At 41.2% G+C, this 25,446-nt stretch overlaps 1 protein-coding gene across 2 annotated transcripts in view; it reads right to left on the bottom strand.

The window, feature by feature from the left end:
• Positions 1 to 24,744, bottom strand: part of MAN1A1 (mannosidase alpha class 1A member 1) — a 129,248-nt gene extending 104,504 nt beyond the window's left edge. For both annotated transcript variants that reach the window (XM_015858710.3, XM_085541762.1), the window contains exon 1: positions 23,871 to 24,744. In XM_015858710.3, the coding sequence (XP_015714196.2) occupies positions 23,871 to 24,464 (594 nt within the window). In that variant the 5' untranslated portion in view covers positions 24,465 to 24,744. The remainder of the gene's footprint in view (positions 1 to 23,870) is intronic.
• Between the last annotated feature and the right edge of the window lie 702 nt (positions 24,745 to 25,446).

Raw genomic sequence — 25,446 nt, 5'->3', positions numbered from 1 at the left:
TGAACAAGTGAATACACAACCTAAATGTATTATAGCATCGCAGTAAGTCAGAGCTGGGTTTCATTGCTTAAGCACAGTTCAATTCAGTAAAAGTCACAGGGCGGTATGGCAGAGGAAGTTGCAAAGAAGACACCTCCATACTCCAAACATTGGTATCACTAAGATCAAGGCTATATCAGTGGGCTGCTTCTCTAAATAATCCCAACACCAATAAGAAAAGCAAACAATTGGTTCCAGCGCCAAAATATTCCAGCTGAGAACTTTCGCATGTCTAAATGAAACCAAAGAAGGCGTGAACAACTCACAGCCCTCCTCATGAAGAACACTGTCCTTGCATTCTCAGAAGCCTAAGATCTGGTTAATTTCAGCCAGATGAAATTACCAGCTCCATGTCAAAACCTTGTCTTGTAGTCATGCATGTCCATTATAGTAGTATTTATTCTACTTTAAACCAACCAAAGCAGGACAAGCAGATTGCTTCTAGCTCAATTTTGGTTTAATTCACTCAACTTCAGCTTTCTTTTGCCTGATGTATACCAAGCAAAAAACATATGAAAGAAGTCTTCATTTCCTTTTAAAACTGAGGGATTGGGATGATATACTCAGAAGGTGTGTGTGTGTGTTGAGGGGAGGGGAGAAAGATCCAAATAAGCCTGGATTCCACTGCATGCTGTAGGCATTTTAGGAGTTTTTCCTGAAAGCACATTTTTGATGAAAGCATCAAGGCAGATGCTGTCAAATTGCTCTGACAGCCAACTCACAATTATTAGTGGGGGAACCAATGGCACATTCTCGGTAACTAAATCAGTAGGGAAAAAAAGAAATGCAGATGTAGTATTGAAGTATAGCACTATGAAATTTAACACAGCTGACATTATGTTGAAGATGCTCTATTTTCAGACAGCTACAAATTCCACTGACATCTGTGTAGATATACAGGAAGAAAATCAACAAAAGAGCATTCTAAGTAATATGGAAATAGATTCCATACAGTCCCTATCTTACAATTCAGCAACTGTTACCAAGATTTCAGAAAAAAAAAAATAAAATTGAAGCTTAGAGCTTTCACCCAAAACCACTGTACTTCTCCAAAGGTACATCATCTTCAAAACCTAATGGAAAAGTCAGATGGATTCTTTGACAGATGGACTGAAAAATTACTTCTGTATTACTAGTGTAAATGCTGGATGCTGTTTCTTCATAAAAGTCTATGATTTCAGCAGCTTGGATTAATTTATTTAAATTTCATGATGGACAAAATAGTGATGGCTCCAATGTTGGTGTCGTTTAATGCTGTTGTTTTTTTCCCACTGATGGTTCATTTTTAAATATAATCACATATACCTTTTATATTAGTGAAACATCTGTTAAAAGAGTAATATATCACATCATAATGTGCAAGAACTGAAGTCATTGTTCATTACTGACAATAGTAGGAAAGAAAACTGATTTTCACTTAGAGAAGCATTCTAGAATTGTACAAAAACCTTATGTTTCTTTGATCATATGCAGAATATGTATCAGCCTCTGAAGTTTATGCATAATTTGACTAATGTTATAAAAGAGAAATGGGGAAAAAAAAGGAAGCAATCTGTGGAAATACTTCTCCAATGAAGAACACTGTTATACAGTAACTCATCCCACTTAGTGTCATCTTTCTTTCCTAGGCTACTTATGACTTCTTGTAGTTTCTAAGAAATCCTGAGCTGAACAGGGTCAAAAAGGAGGCTCCCGCAATTGCATGATACAACCACGCTTTTGTTCTCCTCTGTTCTTTCTGCTGTTCTTTAAACTGCTATTTGATAAGGTTTGCTTCTAATTAAATTATGAATTATTCATAGTTGAGACTGCATCTCCTACACGTGTATAGGTACCTGGCACTAATCAGCCATGCTGCTACTGAAATTCCCAATCTCAGCAGGAGTAAAGCAAACAAAAAAAAATAAGCTCAGTGCACAGTGTATCCATATGAAGTGATGAATACCAAGGTGACTCAAGTCACCACTTCAGCATGACTGAAACCATAAAAAGGGAGGAAAATGCTTTTGAAGAACCTGTTTATTATTTTTCTTTCTCTTTAATACAAATGACTTTATACAGTTGCATATTATTGCGTATCAGTGGGCACTAAGATTGCTGAAGCTCCTGCACAAATTCACTGACAATTGTCTGTGATCTTTCTTAGCATGTCACATCAGTGATGAACCTGTGCAGGTGGCACATATCATGCTGGCACTCTTATCTCAACTAGCTGGGGCTGGACTTCTCCCCTGTACCTTCCTACAACTTTCCCTTGTCTCAAGGCTGTAAGATTTCTAGGATGCTATTCAAAAAAGAAACAAGCAAACAAAAATCCTAACAGCAGTTTCTTCCCCTCAGTAAAATAAGTCTACATTCATTCCACAATCCTGTATCTGTACCAGAGCACACTTCAGAAATTAGGAGGCAGAAGGCTGTACCCTTACTAGTAAAAAAGCTGTAGGTGCAACAGGAATCCAGTTTGGCACAGAAAACTAAATTTCAGATGTACCTTCTAAGTGCATTCTTTTCCTTAATTGCATTTTTTTTTCCACATTCTTTAGTATTTTTGAACTGAGCTTTCCAAAACACCACTTATTGCCACTAAACTCTTTGCCCATTCCTCAAACCAGCAGCTCACAACAAGAGGCCAGACCAGAGCAGTCCATATAAAATTTTCATCCATGCACAACTCTCAGCTGTAATTTCTCCTCTCCCTCTGCACCAAATTGGTCCTTCCCTTCTGTTCCCCTCTCCTGCACCTTATTAAAGAAATTGCAGCACTTTCCTCAATTTTACTGCTGTGACTATGGTAAAACTGAAAGAAGTCAAAGTGCCAACTCACAGAAGAGTATTTACATAGATTAATCCAGGACCCAGTTGCAGCATGGATCAGGGGCTAAATCTGCATCATTACCATGATATTCAGAGAAGTATCTGTGACCCAATAGCCTGAAATTAGAGCAAAAGGATTCAAGTGTTTCTCAACAGCTGAAAAACAGTTATATAGAGGTCAAACAGACAATATTAATACATTGCTTCTTAAAATTATTTTCTAAGCATCTTGATGACCTGAAGGGTGTGGCACTCTTACCAAGCTTGCAGATAACATCAGGTGGAAGGAGGCAGATGGATACCCCACCTGGGAGTGTCAGAACTGCCATTCTGAGACTAAGACAGGCTGGAGAAACAGACTAGAAGGAATTTCTTGATGCACAGCAGAGAGAAATGCAAAATTCACAATCCCTGGCAATGGCTGGTGAGCAGCCTAAAGGTAAAGGGGGGGATTTTTCACTTAGGGGACAGTGAGGCACTGGAACATGTTGCTTCCAGAGAAATGTGTGCCCCATCCCTGGAGGTTTCCAAGGCCAGACTGGATGGAGCCCAGGGCAGCCACATCTGGTGGGTGGCAGCCCTGCCCATGGCAGGGGGTTGGAGCTGGATAGGTTTTGAGGCCCTCTCCAAGCCAAGCCTTTCAAAGGTCGTTCCTGTCAACAAGTATGCAACTCTCATTCCAGTCCAAGATTTTGGCTGTTTAAAATACATCAGAGGAGAATTATGAGTTGTTAAAGATTTTTCCAAGCCATCAGAAATATTTCAAGATTTTTTTCTATATTGCATAAACTGCTTCAGCTATGCAAAACACTGTCAGCTCATTTCAGACAGCAAGTTAAGAGCTACTTACTGCTACTATCTACTTACTGTCTTAGTATAGAAAGATTCAAGAATAATTGCAATAGTCAGACCTCTGCAAAATGTGATGAAAATACAGTGTCATGTATGAAATTACGATTGCTGCCCATTTCATGTTTGTATCTACTTCTTTATTTAGGACTGATCAAACAACTCACCCAGAGATGCATATGAAGTCAAGAGTAAATTATTTTAAGATATATTTATATTTTCAGCCCTCTAGTATTTCTAGGAAACTCGGTCTGCATGGTAATAATTTTTCTGAGGTGAAAATTCATTTCTGTAAATTAGTAGTTGCTCTCTGTATCAACAGTGAAAGAGCCACCATAACAAAAAATGAGTATCAGTTCTTCATCTTTAGCAGTTTTACCTTAGCATTTGAAATTGATATTTCAAACATAACTGTTATCTTCTTCTTACAACATCTATGTCATTATCTGGCCTGTAGATCCTGACACAACCAGTGCCAATGAAGTTCTCAAAATACACAATGCTCAGATCTTAACCTTTTTGCTTAATTCCTCTACCACGTTATCCGTGCCCACATAACCCTCACTAGACTTGTAAGTTAGCTTGGCATTCCAGTTCACACAGTCATCTGCAAAAAAAGTAATAAGATGCTTGGTCACGTGCCCAACTGGTATCTATGAGGGCTGCTCTGAAAGTAATGCCTCCTATTTCATTACATTGCCCACAGTATCAGAGGCGGATGGTGGTGGCATGGCAGTAAAAGCTGAACCTTTCCAACAGTATTTCACTGCATTTCGTTGTTGTGTGACAGATGGCAGTAAAGGGCCAGTCTGACAGAATGGAAGTGTGTATGAAGCAAAAGTGTGTCACTGATTTCCTCCATCTGGAAAAAAACAGCACTCATTCATCAATGCTTGCTGAACATTTATGGAGACTAAACAGTGGGTGTGAGCTCAGTCAGGCAGCGGGTGGCACATTTCAGCAGTGGTAACAGTGGGACATCTCAACTGGCGCACATTTTTATGAGCATGACCTGCAGGTTCTTGCTCTTCACTGGAAAAAATACATACCTAATGGTGGTGACTATGTTGAAAAACAATGTTTTGTAGCTGAGAATTTGCTCTATCAAAAAGTGTTATTACGGTCTTGTAGCTGTTGTAGTTTTCATGGAAATAAATAGCAGACATTACTTTCAGAGCGACCTACAAATAATTCCCACAGTTTAAGCTGGAGTTAAACACCTTGGAAGTAACACACACAAAAAGGTACATATAGGCAATGATGCCTTTTATAGAGAGCTATGGTTTAAAAATGACCTTAAAAATATATATATATCTACATTTAGGTACTAGAAGTAATTTAACCTCAAGACAGCATCTCTTTCAATGCTACAAATAGCATATTAATGCCTCACACAATGTTTTCCTTACATTTCCAATGGTACCCCCACAAGATAATATTTCTTCAGATTTGATAAGAGTTGTCATAGGCTTATGGAGAATGTCTGTGTTCATGCTTTATGACAGGCAGAAGAAATCTGGTGCAGCTGAACAAGGAAATGAATGGAAGAACATAAAACCAATGTGCAATTAACACCAACCAAGACTACCAGTATTCTGTTCTAATCACCACCTGGCAGAAAAGAATACAGAGGAAACAGAATTCAAATAAGAGACACAGAGATATTTTCCTCAATGGAAAGTCTGAAGAATTAGATGTACTTATTTGTAAAAGGACAAATAGAGAATAAGAACAAAGTAAAAGCATTCAGACAGCAGAGGCTCCTCCTGACTACTTTTGTGCAAGGGAAGAGAAGCTGAAACACACAAATATTTAGTTTGTTACTGAAAAAGCAAACATTCTGGAATCACTGCTAAAAGAGAGAGGAAAATGAGATTTCATATTACAGTTGCTCGGTTCTTAACAAAAATTACTCCAAATGGATTATAGCATTCACAGCACAAATGGAGCATAATTCCCATCTGCCCTACTTGTAACACTGCCATTTGATGGCTATCCATAGCACAGCTAATACTGTGACAACTTCCACACGCTGTAGCTTTAGCAGGGTTATACAGCTTCCAGCCCACCAAGCAGAGACTTATTCCCTAACAGGCACAAGTTCTGGCTTTGCATTGCCATCTAAACTTACTTGTTTCTTAGTATGTGTGGTACATTACAAAAATACATGAAGTACCACAGATACAGAAGACAGAGGCTACTCCTCCATAATTCAACCACTCAGACACCTATGTGAGAGTTCTGCCTCTCCTAAGTAGGAAACAGGGGAAACAGGAAGCCATCCATTAACAAAACCTCAAGAGAAAAGAGAAATATGAGCAGAGTTTGTCTTCTCCTTTCCTTTCCCTTCCCTTCCCTTTCTTTTTTTTTTTTTTTTTTTTTTCCAGGAAGGTATGAAGTCTCTCAGATCACTTCTCTTGATTCCACATTTTATTTCAAGTTACTCAAAGGAAAATCAAAGTATTTAGTATTTTAGCAAAAGCAGAAACAAAATACCTAAACTATCATGGTAATTTCCCAAAAAGGAACTTGACCTATGTTGAGTCACTGAGTTATGTCTAGTAGACTACAGCCGGTTGAGAAGTTCTCTGTCAAAAATCCAACTGTCCATGTTTAAAAAGCAGCTGCCCTTTACCCCTCTGTAAAACAAAACAACCACTAACAATAAAACACCCCAAACACATCAATTTCACTTGCTTCTTTCACTGGATTTGACAAGTCCCTTCTAGGCAGGCAGATGGGTGAGGAACAGAGCAGGCATAGAGCTGAGCTTCCCTAGCACTCTGCTTGACAGGCCCTGTCAATTTTCATTTCTGGTTTACAGGCTGCCTGTGAGCAAATTTTGTAAATTCTGGAGATACAGTTTTGGGTGAACCATTTTTAGAAAACAAGTAAATATTCTTCTGGTCTCACATTTCTTCCCTAGATCTCTACCCTTCTTTCCTCCACAGGTGTTCTCTGTATAGCTCTGGGTCTGATTCTTGCAAGTCTGTCTCTTTCCAGACACTGGGTCTCCTCACCTCCAGTGCAATCTTTCAGATATAAAGACTCATTATTAATATTGCTAGAGTGTTCCTATTGTAAACATTGAGGTATATGTAAACTATATTATTCCGGAATATAACAAAGTTATAAACTAAAAAAACTTCCTGTATGTCAGGGTAGTGAGCAGAGGTCCCACCCAATCTCATGGTTCTTCTGACAAGATAACAGGAACAAGCGCAAGATGCTGCAGATAACAGAGGAGGAACAGCAGTACATACACAGATGGCTTGCTCTGTCCTATGCACCACTAATGAGATAACAGCATAGAAAAGGGCAAGCTCTATAGATAACAGGGAGCAGCAGCTTAACAGAATTTACCAGGACAACTGTATCATCAAATGAATTATAAAGTCAACAAAACTGAGGTCAGTATGGAAAGGGAAACAGGACTAAGCTGTTTACTTGGGAAGCAGTGAGGATAGTTGATGGAAAGAACATGGAAAGGGAAAAATGAGATAAAGAAATGCAAGAAGAAACAATCCATGTTTTTGGAGCTGCTTGGGGGTAAGCAGCCCCTCCAAACACCCCTGCAACCTCTGAAGGGGAAATGAAATCTGCTGTTGGTCTCATTGTACCTCTATCCAACTCGTAAAGTGAGAGGGAACCTCTCGCTAGCTGATCTTCCGTCTGCTAGTGAGGGAACCTCCTGATGTCCAAGCAACGTGCAGGACAGAACAGACTTTCCCCCAAACTTTTAGCTCACTTACTTTTGAGCAACACTAATGTAATTTAATTAGGACAGTTAAGAATGCTCTTTGTGCCATTAGGCAATAGTTCCAGAGTCTACCTACAGTGACTTCTATTTTTGAGAAAGAAATCACAAGAGATTTCTCTGAGTAGAAATCAAGCAACAAAGGTCCCTGTCCCCACCCACACTCCTCCCCAAACCACTAGATGGCTCTGAATGGCTTATTTACCACAACTTCCTGTCCCTAACAAAAGTTTAAGAACAGGACAAGCGAACCAAAATACTTCTTATCAGTACTATCAGTCTTCAGACATTGAGAGTTTGGGACACTCTGGGCCAGATGGGATGTCTGTATGATTAACAATCCCCAAGAGAGTCTTTGTTCGTGGAATTACCCAACTGTTCTCTGAACTGTAAATTCTTGATGTTGACAGCATCCCAGAGAAAGGGCTCTATAGCTTGACAACACAGCATGTTAACAACAGGCTTATTCTGGTTTTGTCACCTATCAGTTTCATTTGATGCATCCTGTATTGGACAGGTAGGAATATTTATCAGAATAGCCTTAAATAAAATGCACTAAAAACTTTTTAATATTATTATTTTTTTCTCCCAATTACGTTACTGTCATGGATAATTCTAAATCTATTTAATCCAATAATTTTGAAACATTTATATATAAATATTTATTAGGTATTTTGGCAATGATTTCTGTACTGGAGAATAGACTATCAGAGATGTATAAATTAGCTTACTTCTAATTATCTACTATTTTTTTTATCAGAAGGAGCAAGAATGCTCCAATCTACCTTAGTTCCTGCATTTTAAAATGGGGAAGAAGTCATGCTCTCCAAAATGCTCTGTAAGATCCATTGCTTAAAAACTTACATAAAATATCTATGTTATCATAGCATCCAGTCCTACATCTCATGCATGACCAGCATGCCTTTACTCCTACAGACGCGCAGGTTGGCTGCCTATGATCTCACCATCCCCATGCACTTACTGATCTCAGAATCAAATTACAGAAAGCCAAAGCTTTTAACTTTTAAAGATTCGAATATAACACTGAGCACATTAAACTAGCATGCCTCTGAGATGACAGCTTAGGACAACAGAGATTTCAATCCTTCTCATGTTACATTTCTCTAGGAGAATCTTTCTTTTTGAGCAGAGAGGAGTTGAACATACAAACTATTCAAACAGCTTCTAACAGTGTTCTCAAAACTGCAATGTTTCATTTCCAGAACTTACTCTTTCATAATTTCTCCCTTCAAAAATGAAAACAGAAGAAGTAGTTGTTTTAATAATACATTTTCAGATAAAAGAGTGAAATGTTTCACTCTACTATAAGAATTTAAAGCATTTCATTTATTTGAAACACTCCCTGGTGATGTATAGAAAACTAACACAGAAAAAGTACATTGGTTTCTAGTTTCATAAACTTAGACTTCCATCCCATAATGGCCATGCAAAAAAAAAAAAAAACCAAAAAAACATAACACACAAAAAATCCTAGCACACTCACAAATCTATCATCTGCTCACTTCTGTAAAACCTTGACTTATATTTTCCACATGCACAGATGACTGCCCACACTTAGCTCACCTGCACACCATGACATAAATAGTAACTGTTATTATTAGTTTTTAAAACAGGACATTTTGGAAGGTCCCAACATCACTTCTTTACAGTTTAACACAATACATCCTAATTTCCAACTTATTTTCTGTTAAGCACAGAAATGAGGTCCCATTAGCCTCTGCATCCTTGCAGTTTAGATTTCTGGACTGTTTTTCATTTAACTCTGCAGTCATACGGAGGCAACCTGGAGACCTGTGTTTCAGCACATCCAAGTTCATTTTAACAATTCATCCTCAATTTGGGGCATGTTCCTGTGAACTATTTCAGAATACCTTAAAGTATCTCATTGCTCTTAAATTGGAGCACGACACACGTATATGTATACCATTTCAGAGAATCTGTATATATGTACATATATATATGTATTATTAAATTAAATAGATCTGGTATTTGTTTAGAACCTAAACATCCTACTGCCCACTACGGACAGAGTGTAGGAGACAATTTAAAAGTTCACTGACCTTTGCTTCTACCTTGTTCATACACTTATCTGATCTGTATAGCAGACAAGTACGTATTTGAAATATGAGCTGAGAACTAGTGCAAAGAAATGCGTGTCAAATTTGACTTCTCTGAACAATTAGGGTGGTTCTCTGTACTAAGGAAGTGGAACTCATTCTATTGAGCGTATTACCTTCTAAAATAGTAGTCAAAACACAGGATGTTGTGTGGCCAGAAGATTCAGACTTGACAGAACATTTAAGTAGAAAGCTATTGTTTTGAAGCAGCACTTAAAATATAAATAAAGAAATAAGTAACAGTTCTCTGAGATGTCTAAAGTAACACTTAGTCTCTTGCTGAGGGGATGATACATTTTGTTGAACAACTACAGAGCTCCAAAACCAAAACCTCAACAATGTGTCCAACACAGTGTGCTAACAATGATTTTGCAGCCACAGTATCAAGTCTTAACAGTAACAGCTAGTGACAAAACAGACTTGTAGGTGGTTATAACCATATCAGGTTAAGCCTATTTACAACCTTCAGCTGACATGGTTAACTGAAAGTTAAAAATTTACCTATAGCAGATAAGAAAGATAATAAATTGCTGATGTGGATATTTACAGAGAAATCTTACCATCTCAACTATCAGTCACAAAAACAAATACACCAGCTCCAGCATTGTCCTATCTCACTGAGCAGAACAGACTCATTTCCTCGTATTCTGCTTGTACCCAATAATAATAGCTTATATCCTTTTAAGGTTGTCATTTCTTTGAAGAGAAATCAGCTTTTAGTCCAGTCCTTTTACGTGTCCTAGCACAGCAGATTTGACTAAAGCAAGTAGGCTCATCTCGTATCAGTGCCTGTGTCTGACGACTGAAAGCCAGAAACACAGCAATTAATTCAATTCCTATGACTACCCTATAATATGATGCTGCTGCTACTTGATAATAGGCAAGAACTAGAAATCACAGCAAGAAACTCTCGAAGTATAACACTGAGCAAGTATTTTACATTTTTAAGGAAGTTTCAAAGTCAACGTCAAACATACACTTACTTCTAAAAGTCAATAATGCCTGCTGGTGCAAGCGAGTGCTGTAATCTGACTGCAAACTAAAAGTAAGGGGCTGTCAAGCAGAGTGGAAAAAAGAATGGTCTGTAAGGAGCAGCACATCAGAATCACATCTGCGTTTGAAGTTTCCTGACAGCACTAACTAAACCCAAGTTCAAAAATTACAGTAATCCAAAACACATACTCTGAAAAACTTGTTTAATATTTGCAGTCTGGTGGTTTTCTCATTGATTTTAACCAAAGCTGCTTACGGCTTTTTTCCTTCTAGAAGGAAATGGCAGCCCCCAGAGAGTATCATTGGCCTTATTTGAAGCTGACAGATACGGTCATAAAGAAAAGAAGCACTCATCCATTGTAATGTCCAAATTTCCATCCCCTTCCATTCTAAGTAGAGAAGAGACACTGGAATGTCATAAGTAAACAGGTGAAAGGCCAGCCATCAGCCATAGGTATCCTTTAATTAAATACACTGGAAGAACTTAATTCCCTGCCCCAGTTGGAAGGATCAGCTGGTGATCCCATGTAGGTCCACCAGCATCCTTCCAGGGAGAAAACTATTGCAGTCAATTTGTTCAAACTGGATACCATTTTTACACATAATGCAAAGTGCACTACAGTTCAGTTAGCCTGGCTTTTATCCAAGTTATAAAGCAAATAAAAGAATATACGTACAGCACATGACCACATACTTCAGCTGTCACTTACCCCATCACATAGCCCACCAAGTCTCCCTCCGTCAACTTTGGAGAACTTAGATAGGTTAGATGAGGTCATGACTATTTTAAGGAAGCTGAAATTTGGATACTGGTCACTGGGGGTGGAGGAATTTTTGTTGTTGTTGTTTTTGTTTTGTTTTTGAGGATTTAGGAGGAGTGGTAGAAAAGAGAACAAATTTCCAGTTGTTTTGATTATAGTACTTCCAATGCCTCCCAGGATGTTTTCTGTAAACAGCATATTTGAAACTGGATATTAAAGTACAGCTAGAATATCAAAGGGAAATTATGAATAAACTATCTTCTGATAAGGCACATTCACAGCTCATTTTACAGCTGAAGGTCCCCATGTAGCACAGGACTAACAGCAGCATCAAGTTCTAAATACAAGGGAATCGTTGCTGGTGAAAGTGCAGTAAAGAAGATTTTTTTGCATGAAGATTTTTTTATTTTCTTTTTCCCCCTGTGTGGAGATGAGGTGTGGCCTGTAAAACAGACATTAGATATATTTGACTTTAAGGTATCAGATCCCATCCTCATTTATTTGCTCTGACGTGTTCAAACAGACAAAAGAACTACTAAAGCTTTTTTTGAGATCTGTCTTTGGCATCAGCTGGTGGCTTTGTTCCTTCCTCAGAAAACAAACAAAAAACTGCATTTTTCAAGCGGCATGAATCTAAAGTAGAAAAGGTTCCCCACTCTAAACAAAGAATAAAACAGGCATCACAAAAAATACTGTGTACAAACAAAAGAGAATAAAACATCCACACCATGTCCTCTTCACAGAATGTAGTCATAGGTAATTAGCACACCAGGTAGCTATTATAAAGTTACTCTGAAATGAACACATAAAACATAATACAGTGTACTATTGTGTGTTTAAAACAACTAAGCAATATGAGCATCTTCAAACTTCTCACAGTAAAGTCTGTAGCTAAGAAAATGCTTTTAGTTGCTTTTTTTTTTTTTTTTCCTCTCTCCAGTGGCCAGATCAGAAGACTGCCCACCTAAAATTTCTTTTCACATTCAAGAGACCCAAGTAGTATGACTTGGTTAGCTTACACACCACCTGCTTTCCTTAGGAAAATCACATGCTGAACTTTTTCTTCAAAGAACACATAAAGAAATGCAGAAGTGAAGACACAACTACTGGTCAAGCTTTGGATTGCTAAATAGATTCAAAATAATTTTCTTGATGAAATGAAACCACAATCCACAGGCACTTCAGAAAAATTAAGATGAGAAATAAGAAATCTGATTGAAGCTAAAAAAGTTCTACTGTTTTCCAAAACTCAGAGGTGCTCTCCTCAAACTTCATTAGTTTCCATCTTAAGTAGTGATACTGGTTTTACGGCTACTTTTTCCTACTTTTGCTTGCAAAAGTTATCGGTGAACACCATACATAAACCATATTGGACTGATCCCATAACAAGGGATAACTGAACTAAAGCAAAAGGAAGGTTACATATTCACTGCTATTGCTGGAGAAAGCTTTACCTCCCACATCACTAAGTCATAACAGTCATGTCAGACTGAAGGGATGCTCATGTACTATGATGCTGGAAACTTATGCTTTCAGAAATGACCAGTGAATATGGACTCTGAGGACAAGGAAACATGAAGAAGGACTTAATTTTCAAAACCAACCTTCTGGAGAGCCAGACTTCTTTGTGATATCAAAAATGATAAAAAAATCTAATACCAAAAAGTTGGATTCCCATGAATTGGTAGTGTACTGCAATAATCTAACACTATTGTAAAAATATTTACAAGGTCTACTGTAAACCATACAGTAAGTCACATGAAATAGATGAAAAAATAATTAAAAAACAAGTTTTTAAAATTAGCAAATAGAAGTTACTTAAGCATTTACAAAGAAACCAATCAGAACTCCACTTTAAATTTAATTCAATGGTATAGATTTCAGTCACAATATAAACTTCAAACCTGACAGCTTTGTACTTGTGCTATAATAGCTTTCACATCCTAAGTTTCATCTCTGCAGTGTATAAACATCTTACATTTTCATCAGAGGCATGCAGAGGAAATATGCTTCAGAATGCCATGCAGATCTTTAACAGCATTTCTCACAGTACGTCAGAATACTAGTTACCCATTCATACCCAGCAGAGGCAAAAGTTTCAACTAATAGTTTCACTTTCCATCAGTAGCTTGTGTTTCAAAACTGAAGCTGGAATTCCCTGTATTAACCACATTTGTGTGGCCGGTAAACATTTTCTCAGTTTTAAAAATTTCAAGATACAAACTCAGTTAACACACAGTGCCTACTAAGCTTCCCTAATGAGAATGGAAAAGAAGAACAGATGCAAAGGAGTTAGAAAAGGCCACGTGTCATTTCCCTTGCTGCCCCACCTCCTACAATAATAGCTCACTTCAAAACAAGCTATGCATGTAAGATAAATGCCTAAACCATACATCTACTTAAATGCTAGAAAGAAGAGTTTAAAATCATGAAAAAGCTGAGAAAGGCAAATTAAAAAGGCCCTGGGCTTCTGTGGAACAAGTTCAGTAACTCTATAACTTCCTGAAGGGAGGTTATGATGAGGAGGGGCTTGGTCTCTTCTCCCAGGCAACATAAAGGACCCAAAGAAATGGACGCAAGTTGTACCAGAAGAGGTTTAGATTAGACATAAGGAAAAACTTTTTCTCTCAGAGAGTGGTCAGGCACTGGAATGGCTGCTCAGGGAGGTGGTGGAGTCCCCGTCCCTGGCAGCATTCAAGAGGCATCCGGATGAGGAGCTCCAAGATATGGTTTAGTAGTTTGCTGTAGCTACGGTAATGGGAGGACAGTTGGACTAGATGATCTTGTAGGTCCCTTCCAACCTTGTGATTCCATGATTCTAACATCTGTGATTTGTCCAGGGACCTGATCTGCAGGATCTCATGGGAGAGATCCATGTAGGGCAGCGGTACCCAGGAGATGTCAGTGATCACCAAGCACAAGAATGTTTCTTGGCAGGAGGTCACTGAGGCCAATGAAATAATCCAGGCTGGATGTGGAGCACCTAGGTGAACCCAAACCCCTAGGGAAGCCCAAGGAGGAGGATCAGGCAGGGGCTGCCCTACAGCAGTGCTGAAGGTTGCCAAAGCTCAGCTGGAAATGGCTACAGGACAGAAAGTGCCTCTACAGAAACATCAACAAAAGGACCGAACAAAATGGACTGGCTGCTCAACAGGCTGTAAAAACTAGCAACAAAGGACATGAAAAGGCTTAAGCAATAATGATGGTTTTTTTGTTTGTTTGTTTTGCCTCTGATCTTTACTATATTCATATTTGCAAAGAGTTTATCAGGGAGAGACAGGTATGTAAGTGAAGATGAAGTTAGGGATGGAGCAGTTAAGAAGAAAATTATATTCTAACTTGATACCAAAATAAAAAGAGTCTGCAGACCTGGGAATATGTTTGTCCAGACTGGCTTAAGAATCTCCCTCCTCAGACGTTTTCCAAACCTGACTTCAATTCTGAGCAACCTGATTCACTTTTGAAGTCAGTTCTTCAAGACAGTGACCAGAAGCCACAAGAGGTCTAGCAGAAAGTCTGAATCCCTCAGTGACAATATTATGCAGTAAGAAGAAGGCTGGGAGAAAGAACAAAAACCACAGCATATATAAATGCAGACCAACAGTGCCTTCATAATGCCTTCTTCACATCATCAGGCTGCATTAGACCACAGACTCCGTGAAGGCTGAAAACTTTCTCACAGACCATCTACTATCTGCAGAGGTTTAGATTCATAAGGTGACTTATGAAAAACTGGTTATTGATTTGGATTCTGCTTGAAGCATGCGTGTAATTTTTTTTTTTCAACATAGCTGACAATTTGCAAATAAAAATAAACCTGTATTTATTACATGTGCTTATTTAAGCCAACAACAAACATCCTCAGTTACAAATGAGAATTTATCATTTACTAATTGTGTGAAATATTTAGCTGTACTGTAAGACACACACATGGAAAGAGACGCAAATAAATGCCTTTCTCTGTCCAAATACAATGAATTTTAAAAAAAATACTGCATGGAGAAGCTTAAGGGCTTTTCTTTAGAAAGGTCATATTTTGAAGTGCCCTTCCTGATCTGAGATATCACTTCAGCCCTTGACAATATCACACACATTTCTAGAGTCAGTTCAGGTTCAGTACCATGCTTACCCCAGAGCTTTACAGAGTGAGACATAAAAGTATCAGACAACTTACAGTGTGTCATTATGTAGCAGGTTTGGGTTTTTTTTCCCCCCCATGGTGGCTCTTCAGACAGTCTCACCAGAACGGAAAAAGCAATACACAGCCTTGAAGTATTACAATTTTTCAAACGTGTAACTGCTACAAATCTTCTACTCTATAAACAGTAATCATGTTTTCTGTTGCAGGATGGGGCGAGGGGGTGTCAATCCACCACAATGTAATTAACATCTATTCCTCTTCTTCAAGCTTCAGCTTAAAGCGTTTAGTATTACTGTCTAGGTCTGACACACAATTTGAAGTGCAGTTCTCAGAATCACAGATGGGTGGAGAACTATAACCACAGTAACAAGCAGCACATTTCCCTACAGACAGCAAAGCGGGCACAGCTTTATCAGTATCACCATTCAGTGCACCAACAGATGTCAGTGCTCAAAGGCAGTGAGAAAACTGACAGTGGAGTTAAAGACTGAGTCTGCATCTGTGTGTGCATATCAGGGAATACTAAAATTACTATCTCCCTGAGAGCAACATTTTGAAAGCAAAATGTTTTTTTTAAGCTTGGTATTCTTTTACACAAGCTATTTCCTATTTCCTTGGAAGAAAGCAGTCCCTGAACAAAAGAAATTTCAAAAGGCACATAGATGTTTATTATGCAGTGAAGCAAGTAAAAGAAAAACATGCAGATACTAAAATAAATAAATAAATAAATAAAGCCTGCAGTGGTCTGAATACTAATTAAAGAAGCAATCCACACTGATCGAACACAATTTTATTGCTATGTTTTAAAAGCACAGACTTTGAATTAAAAAAAGTTTTACATTGCCAAGCAATAAGCTCACCTCTACACATGTCGGGTGATGTACAATTCTGTTAGAAAGTATCAGATGTACTTTATTTTCTATTTTATTCTTATGGAATACAGATGACATACACAGCGTTGCTCGTAACGCAAGTGCCACCAATATATACCTTCACAAGAGAACTGCAATGCTGTGTGCCTTTACACTGAAATTTCCATTCCTGTTTTCTGCCCAGCATCACAGAAAAAAAAGGTTGATTCTTCTGAAAGAATTTTTGAGGAACACACAGGAGGTCTTGTAACAGCTGGATGCAGCAGCACAGCCACCAGCTCTTTCTAGCACAGCATCATTTTGGTCCTTTGCTCAATATTGCCTATCTTCTCTCCCCATCTACATGTTTTTTCCTACCTTATTAGATACCTGCATTTAAAAAAGGATCCAAGTATCTTATAAGTCAGATTTTCATTCACTTGCTTTATTTCTAAGCAATTTCAAAGCCAAGGTACATATATTTTCCAAGAGAGTGTGGGAGGACAAATGAAAGTAGATTTTACACTTGTAGTTACCTTTTCTTAAGAGACTACATATCTCAGTGTTCCCACAAGGGCTGTGAAAGTCTAACAGTTGCGTGAATGTAACAGCAGGTTACACGCTCATCCAATCTGCTACAAAAGCTTTTAAAATTAGAGGCATCAGAATGAGCAATACCTTTATCTTCATAAACACCAGCTATAAAATCCAACCAGTTTACTGTGTAGAGTTGTAGCCAACTGCTGCATTATTTCATGTGAGCATTTCTAGGTTACCATAGATTTCAAAGTGGTGATAACAAGATGCAAAAAAGGCAAACCTAGGCTTTTACTTCCCTTCAGAACGAAGTCAGATCAGAGCATTTGATTTCAGGTGTTGTTCGCATTGCCCACAGCCAGAACCCAAACTACAGCTACCCACACCTGCAGTCCTGGGCCTGACTCCATAATCCAGGTGCAAACCCAAAGCATAAACAAGAGGAAAGGCAGCCCAGCATGCAGCAAAGCCAAGAACAAAGCACAGCCCTTGGTTCAGAGGCAAAGAACTGAGCTGGGGCCTCTCCCTGTGCACCACCCATCCCCCCTACCGCACCATCTGCACCAGGCCCAGACCCCTCTGGGCCCTGCCACACAACCTCCCCTGCTTGGCAGCCAGGCTTCCCAGTAGCTGTTGCAAGAAGGGATTAACCACAGTTCTGTGAAAGGTCTCACTTACTCTGTATCAGGCAAGGAAGCATGCGCTTTATTACTCGCCAATTATATCTTCATGGCAGACTTGCAAGCTTGGTTATAGGAAGTGATGGAAAATAGGAAGACAGATTCTTCTTAGCGTGCACACATTCATTTTATCATATGCTACATTTCTAGGATAAAGGAGGTTTTCAGACAAAAAAAGGAAGCAGTATACAGACTACCTGGTACACTTCCCATATTATTTATCACCTAGGTTCACCTAAACAATTATTTTCTTTGTTTTACAAGGTCATTTCTAAGAATAACTTTAAAATAATCTACGGAACCCTTTAAAACAGTGTGTCTAGAACGTTACTTATGCAGAGATACCTCTGTACAACTGAGTTACTTACTAGAAAGCAGAATGTTTTAGCATCACTGTACTATCTCTGGCTGCAGTTTACTGCCAGAGAAGGTCTGTACCATTACACAGCAGCAAACAGTGAATCAAACAATGAATACTTTCCCAAAGTATTAGATTCAGCCAAGCAAGTTTGTAAGACACATTTACTATTTAATGGGCAGATAAAGGAACTACATGTTAAGGCATTTTATTTGAGATGAAAACCACAGGAATTCACTATGCTGGCTCCTCAAAACCAGGAGGGAAAATAAAAGAAAAAACAGAAAAAGTGAAGACACTGAAGTGTTTTTACTGCACTGTATTTCAGATAGCTGTAAGAAATGGTATCTGTCCAGCAGTCATACAAGTGCCTGCATAATGAAGTTAATTACAAGAAGCGCTGTCTCCTGTCTCTTCGTGATCTTCTTTTCATAGATCTGCGCTTTCATTAACATTCAAAGAAGCTATCAAAGCCTGACTGTCTACCACTCTTAACATTTTTCTGCTTGAATGAAATAGACATTTTTCAGCCTTAATAGTAGATTCTAATAAACAGGTGGAATTTTTCTGCTTTGGTGTGCCCACAGCACAGAATTACAGCCTTAAGCAGTTGTACTCACCAACATTATGATTTACTCCATTTCTCTATACTAAATCACTGCCATAGGCTGCTACACTGATGTTAAATAGAAAATTATCACCATGGGAATATAACTTTTGCCAAAATACAGGAGACATTCCATTTTAAGCTTTACCTCGCCCCTTTTCATCACCTTATTTAGCTTTCATGAAGACTCTTGTGTGTCTGGATTTTAGGTTTTGCCTTTGCATAAGATGTGCACATGATTTTCAGCTAAAGAATTAATCATATGCTGGATTTTTTTTTTTCTTTTTTCTGAAAGCCAGATGTTTTCCATGAACATTTAAAGTCTTTTCATTTTCCCCACAAATCTAAGGACTCGGTACCTATTCAATCCACAGAACACTCACAAGTCTTGTTAATATACCTGCAGAGAATGCAGACCAAGTTGGAACATAAGAAAAGTAAACATTTATCCAGGTGAGCTCACCGAAAGATGCAAGGATGGAAAACACAAACTAAGAATGGTTAAAGATCCTATTCCAGTCAAGCATGCACACCAAAACATTCCTCCTCCTCATAACCAATAGTCCTAAAACAAACAAAAGCCACCCCTGGCAGATCAGGATGGCTCTGTACAGGGCCTGCAGACACTGTTGAACAGTCACTGACCCATGTCCTTAGTAATTCATTGGTAGTTCCTCTGCATCTTCTAGTGTTATTACTTCTATGCCTGCTATTTAGTTCACTGTTTTGTTGCATTTTAGATGTCATAACATCCACGTCCCACAAGAGCACAGAATTCCCAACAAAAACTGAGAGAATGCCTCTGAGCACCAGAGGATGCCCTTACCTTAGAAGTAAAAGCTACCTACACATCATATGGCATTCCCTGTATTCAGGCATTTAACTCACCTTCTTCTTGTCTTTTACAAAACCACTATCAATTAATAAATGTAAGAACTAGAATTTGTTCAGAAGGAATGCACAGTAGAAATCTCAGAAAGGACTAGCAGATACAAAAACACTGAAGTCTGCAGGTAGAAAAATAAAACTCTGGGGTAAAAAAATAAAAATACTAAGATACATTTTAAACTCCTTTGAGAAACTAAATTACAGTTGCAAGATGTCTGCATTAAGGTCAGAGCAGCTGAAGAAAAGTTCAGAAGTAAACTGCATCATCAACATATTGCCAGGAATCTCTACCTGATTACTCACTGCATACAGATTCTCTTTCTTCCACAGCATCCTCATGAATACATAAGGATCTGTGCCACCAGGAAATGGGGCTCTATGTGTTTGAAACCCAAATCTCTCCATACATGAATCCATACTTGAATACAGCAGTTTAACCCTTTCCTCTTGGTCCAGGGAAGTTTCCACAACTTCCTCAAAGTGAAAGCACAGAGAATTGTACTCTGCAGGAACCAGTGGTTCTGTAATTAATGTTCCTTTCTTTCTTTTCCCTTTTTCTGTTCCAAGAAAAAGAGTCAAGAGAAAACAGCCTCCCAATGTGCAGCACTTCTGCCACTTCTCTGTTAGTTCAGTGAGCTGAAGCAGCTTCCAGAAGGCTCCAAGGAGTCATGCAAAGGAGACAGCAGGCAAGAGTAAGTGATCAGAAGAGATTCTCCTCCTCTTCTGACAGCAAGAAGTATTAGTAAACTCACCTCATCTCATTAAATAAATAAATAAATAAATGAAAAATCAATAAAAGGAAAACGTCTCCCAGAACATACATCACTCTCCCCAAGCAGCAACAGCCAGAGAGCTGCAAACACGCAGGGGGAGCCCCTGAACACAAGCCACCCCTGCAACTTCACCATCACTCCCCCTCACAGCCAGAAAATCCTGATAAGAGCCAAGCGCTGCTATGTCAAGTGCATATTAAATCTCTGATTAGCCTTTTATGTCCACGTTCACAAGCTTTTCTGCCTCCAGATATTTCTGATCTTCCCTGCAACACTGCTAAATCTAAAAGCCACCACAAAATAATAACAATAAATAATAATAATAATAATAATAATAATAATAATAATAATAACAATAATAATAATTAGGAATTTGGAAACTCTGAACTCACACAGCCAACTCAACTCCAATTTAGCTCTTTACAGGAAGACGGCATGAAGTAATAATCTTCAGTTGTTTAGTCTGTTCTGATGCCTTGTGACTGCTGTGCTGTCCCAAAGAACAGCACAAGAACCATAGGATCAGGGAATACACTTCTCCTCTCCAGGACTTCTGCTAGGTGACTGCAATAGCTCCGAGTTGTGCAAGCACTGGGAGCACTGCAAGAGACTGAGAGCAAGGTCATGGCACTACAGACATCATGCTCCAGTTTCCCATCACTGTCCTGAAGGCGTATGTCTGAACAGTACCATACAATAACACACAGGCTCTGAGCTAGCTATCCTCTGCAGGACTAGAGTACTGCATTGCTGCCATGCCCCACCAATAGCTTGCTGCTCTGTAGGATTAGTCAGAGCAAAGCACTACACTAATGTGGTTGTACTGCTACTTGTACCTGAGCTAGCTCATTCATTGCTTTCTATTCCTTTTCTCTGAAATAAAAAGAGTTCCATTTTTGTTATTTACTTAACACCTAAGTAATTCAATTGCTTTCCCCCTCCCTTTCTCTCTCCTAGAAGGGAGAGAGTAATGAAACTTGGAGAATATTCAAAGTCAGGTTTTCCTAATTGAAACAGACTTCTCCTGCTTTCATAGCCCATCCCCACAATTTCTACATTCTCCTTGGCACCACTTTTGTTCACATCACCTTTCCCAAACAGTCTATGTACTTGAAAGTCTTTCCCAATGTTTTTCTCTCAGTTACTTCTGACATCCAGCCACAACCAATGGTGACAACAGCACAGACTGAACAAATATCAGCTTGTTTTCTCACCAATGGGGACTACCTACTCAAAGCAGGGGCTGCCTCTCCATTCAGCAGGTGGAAGAACAGGAGTAGAAACCAGACTCCTAATTCAGAACCCAGAGCTCTTATCAGGACACCAGAAGAGAGCAATGGGAGGAGTACCTGATACCCATGCCCTGCTCCAAGAAATGGAGCAACAGGGAAACTGCCAGGACAGTTATCGCTAACAAAACACAACCTTACTGACATGCCTGAGGGCAGCTGTGCTTCCTTGTGCAAAGCTCCCTCAAACACACAGCCTGATGGAGGTGCACAGCCCAGGCAGCCTCAGCTCAGCCAGTACAGAATCCAACACAAGCAGCTGACAACAGTTTTACAACAGGAAGCACTGGACAGGCAGTGCTACCAGAGCCTCCCTCAGTGCCTGCTAGCAACTCATAATCAGAAGAGAAACCAGAAGAGCACCACAGCAGACATCAGTGCTCTGGGCTGGGAAGCCGCATCCCCTTACCACAAGGGCAAAGTGCAATGGCAGCAACACGAGTTATCCGCTTCGCTGCCTTTACCAGTGCTTGACTTACTTGATAAGCTTGTAGAAACTTAGTAATTTTTCTAGCTATCTGCCATAATATGTTGGTTTCAACACTAAATAAAGTTCAGAAAGTCTTTATATTCCCATCTTTTTCATGTTTCCCAGTTTTTTGTTTGTTTTTAATTCAAAAAAGTATGCCATAGATAAAAGAGGTTAACATTTCTATATTAAATCCTCATTAAGAAATATTACACAATTCACATTATTTTATTGTTTTGTGGCTGGAAACCATTTTTGCTGGTACTGGCTAGAGTTAAACATTTATTTCAATGTCTTCCCCAGTCTACAATCCCAGCACGCAACGGCCACACTGTAACTGGTGATTTCCACTGTTTCTCTTAGGGCGTAGTTCACATTCTTGAAAGTTACAATATAAAACTATACCTAAGAAGCCTGCAGACTGGAATTCCAGCCTGACACAAAGAAGTGGACAAGAGCTTGGAAAAATAGGGGGAAGAGCATTAGAAAGGCCAGCACATGAAACAATATAGAATAGGAAACATTGCTTTAAGGTCAGGGAAAAAGAGTATTCTCTTAAAAGAAAAAAATTAAGTTAAACTGGTTAAGGTACAGTAAGACAGAGCAATTAAGTAAATGTGAAGTTAGCCTACTAAACAGGGAGGAAAAAACTTCCACAAACAACAAAGTATTAATGAATTACACTGAGAAAGAAAGGAAAGAATAAAGACCTGAGAACTACGAGCAGCCTCTCTGCCATCATTTCCTGTGCTTACAGCAGCCAAACATCTGGTCTGGGGGCTCCACTGCTGTCAGGGCTTCCCAGGTGGAAGTCAGGAAAAATAAGAGGAACAGGATGGGAGGGAAGAAAGAAATAAGGATGGGGTTCTGGGGTTTGTATAGATGTAGATACATTTACCTCTCATATGCACACAAGCATGCTTGTATACGTATATACTAAAACATCACTGAAGAAGTTGGCACAATGCTAACCCTGCAAAATCAGCAGTATCTCTCAGTATTATCTCCTTCATCCTGCTTACGTGTTGCACTCTGCTGTACAACAAATGTCATGCATAGTTTCTGGAGCCTCAGTATGCCATTTCTAACCTTTTTTTTTTTTTACAGGGCAATTCCAGATAACAGGGAACTGTTTGTTGGTACTTTTAATTGCTCTGTGTGCCTGAAGGAGGCTGTGAGGCTGCAGGCAGGAGAACACAGGCTCCGCACACTTCGAGTTGTGCTCTGTATTATGCACTCAGGAGAGTTTCCCTTCTCCAAATCTGCCTCTGCCTATGACCCGCACAGTTTGCTACAACAGTTTAATTGATGCTCAGAGCACGGTATGAGATCTGAGAGTTCTGTGTAGTGTAAATGCACACTTTTCCGATTGCTTTGTAAGAACATATCATAAAACAAAACCAAATACAGGCTGAGGGTATTTCACCAACACAGAAACAGTCGGTTATTACAGCCTCGCTCCCTATCTCATCTTCATCACCACAGAACGGGAAACACACACTACTTATTAATTCATAAACCGTAACCCCAGGAGGCGGCTGAAACTGTCAAACTGATAAGCAAAAGCGTCAGTGATGCCATTAAGTTGAACTACAGAGAAAAACCCTTATTCTATGGGAAAGACCCAACCGAGCCCCTGGCTTGCGGCAGCCCTACCTACGCATAGCTCGGGCAAAGCGCTTCGGGGAGGGAAGAGAGGGAATCAGAGCCCACCACACACTACGCGACGCCGCACCGCTATAACCAAGCGGACCGCACTCCGCCTGCGGTGCGGGACAGACGCTCCGAGCCGCCCTGCCCGCCGTCTCCCCGCTCCCAGCCCGGGTGCGCGCTTCCTCGGGGTCTCGGCGCTGTGACACAAGGGGAAGAGGAGAAGGAGGCGGCCGGGCAGGACCTGTTGCCCGGCGCGGGTCCGCCGTCACCCACCTCTTTGATCTTGTCCCTCCGCTGTCGCACGGCGGGATCGGCGGGCTCTCGTCCCACGGCTCCCACGGGCTGCTGGAACGGGCGCTGGGGAAGCCCGGCGGCGGCCGCCTCCTTCCTGCCGCGGGCGTCCTGCAGAAGTTTCTCCTTGTCCTGGCGGATGTCCCTGCGGATCTCCTCGGGCAGCTTCTGCAGCGTCTCCTTGGCCTCGCGCAGGGCCCGCTCGTGGTCCGCGCGGATCCGCTCCAGGCTGCCCGCCCCGCCCGCATCCTCCGGCATCGCCGGGCCGGCACCGGGCTGCGGCGGGGCGCGCGGCTGGAAACCGGGCGGCGGCGGCGGGGGGGGCTGCAGGGCGGTCGAGTGGAAGAAGACGCCGCTGAGCAGCTTGGAGGAGTCGGGCAGGAAGAAGATGGCCCCGAAGCAGAGGGTGATGAAGGCGCTGAACACCAGCAGCAGCACGAACTTCTCCGTCAGCCGGAACGCGCCGGGGCCCGCCGCCTTCCTGCCCCCGCCGCTCGCACCGCCGCTCGCCGGACCGCCCAGCGCGCCCGGCCCCGCCGCGCTACCGAAGAGCGGCAGCAGGCTGGAGGCGGGCATGGCCCCCCCGCCGTCTCAGCGCGCTCCGCTGCGAGCGGAGCGGAGCGACGCCACGCGACCCGACCAGCACCGGACGGCTCCGCTCCGCAGACGGCGGACAGAAAGTTTCCCGAGCGGCCGCGGGTCAACTCTTCCCCTCCCCGCACGGCAGACGCTCGGCGTGTGCGGGGCGGGCGCTGTCAGCTCCGGCCCATGCCTCCAACCGCGCCGCCGCCGCCGTCGCGGGTGCCGCTCCCGCTCCGCCCGCGCGGAACAACTGCCGGGCGGCCGGAGGCGGGGCGGGGCGGGGCGGGGCCGCGTTGGGGCCAATAGCGGGGTGGGGAGGGGCCGTGCTGCATCCGCCCTCCAACCACGCCCCGGGCCGCCACGCCCCGTCGGACCCGAGACTGTCCGGGTTGGGCTGCTGGAGGGTGGGCCGCTCGGTTCCGACCGTGCGTACGAAGGCAGTCGAGTCCGCACGCGAGGAGCAGAGCGGGACTGGGTGTTCTACCGTTGTCTCTTACAGGGAGAGATGTATTTTCTTACCAAAAACGAACAGCAGGAAAGAGAGACGCGGGGAAACATGCTGAGTGGCACACACACTGTTATCGACAACTCTTGGGATCCCACCCGCACTGTGACAGCGGGTCAGCCCCGCTGGTCTGATTGCAGTGCTTCCTCCACCAGCAAACCGCTTTATCACAGGGAAAACAGCAAGATCTGTTCTCAGAAGTTCCGATGCCAACACATTACTTTGTGTGTTTGCATCATTTTGTTTTGCAAGTGGGAAAAAAACGGTAGAGGGAAGCCTGAGCCTTGAACAAGGGCAGGGAGAAGATGTTGCATAAGCTGCGTAAAGGATATGTTGAAAACGGGCCTGGCATGGGCCTCCTTCTGCTCCCAGGGGGATTCAGGGGAGTTTCACCATTGACTTAATAGGAATTGAGCAAAGCTGCTGCCTAGCACTTCTCTAAATCCCATTCTTTAGTAGTTAGAATATGTA

The sequence above is a fragment of the Coturnix japonica genome, chromosome 3 (assembly GCF_054131305.1).
Source record: "Coturnix japonica strain WE chromosome 3, WE-NBRP24, whole genome shotgun sequence".
NCBI classification, from domain to species: Eukaryota; Metazoa; Chordata; class Aves; order Galliformes; family Phasianidae; genus Coturnix; species Coturnix japonica.
Note: the sequence above shows the minus strand (reverse complement) of the source record. Positions and strands in the feature narration are given on the sequence as shown.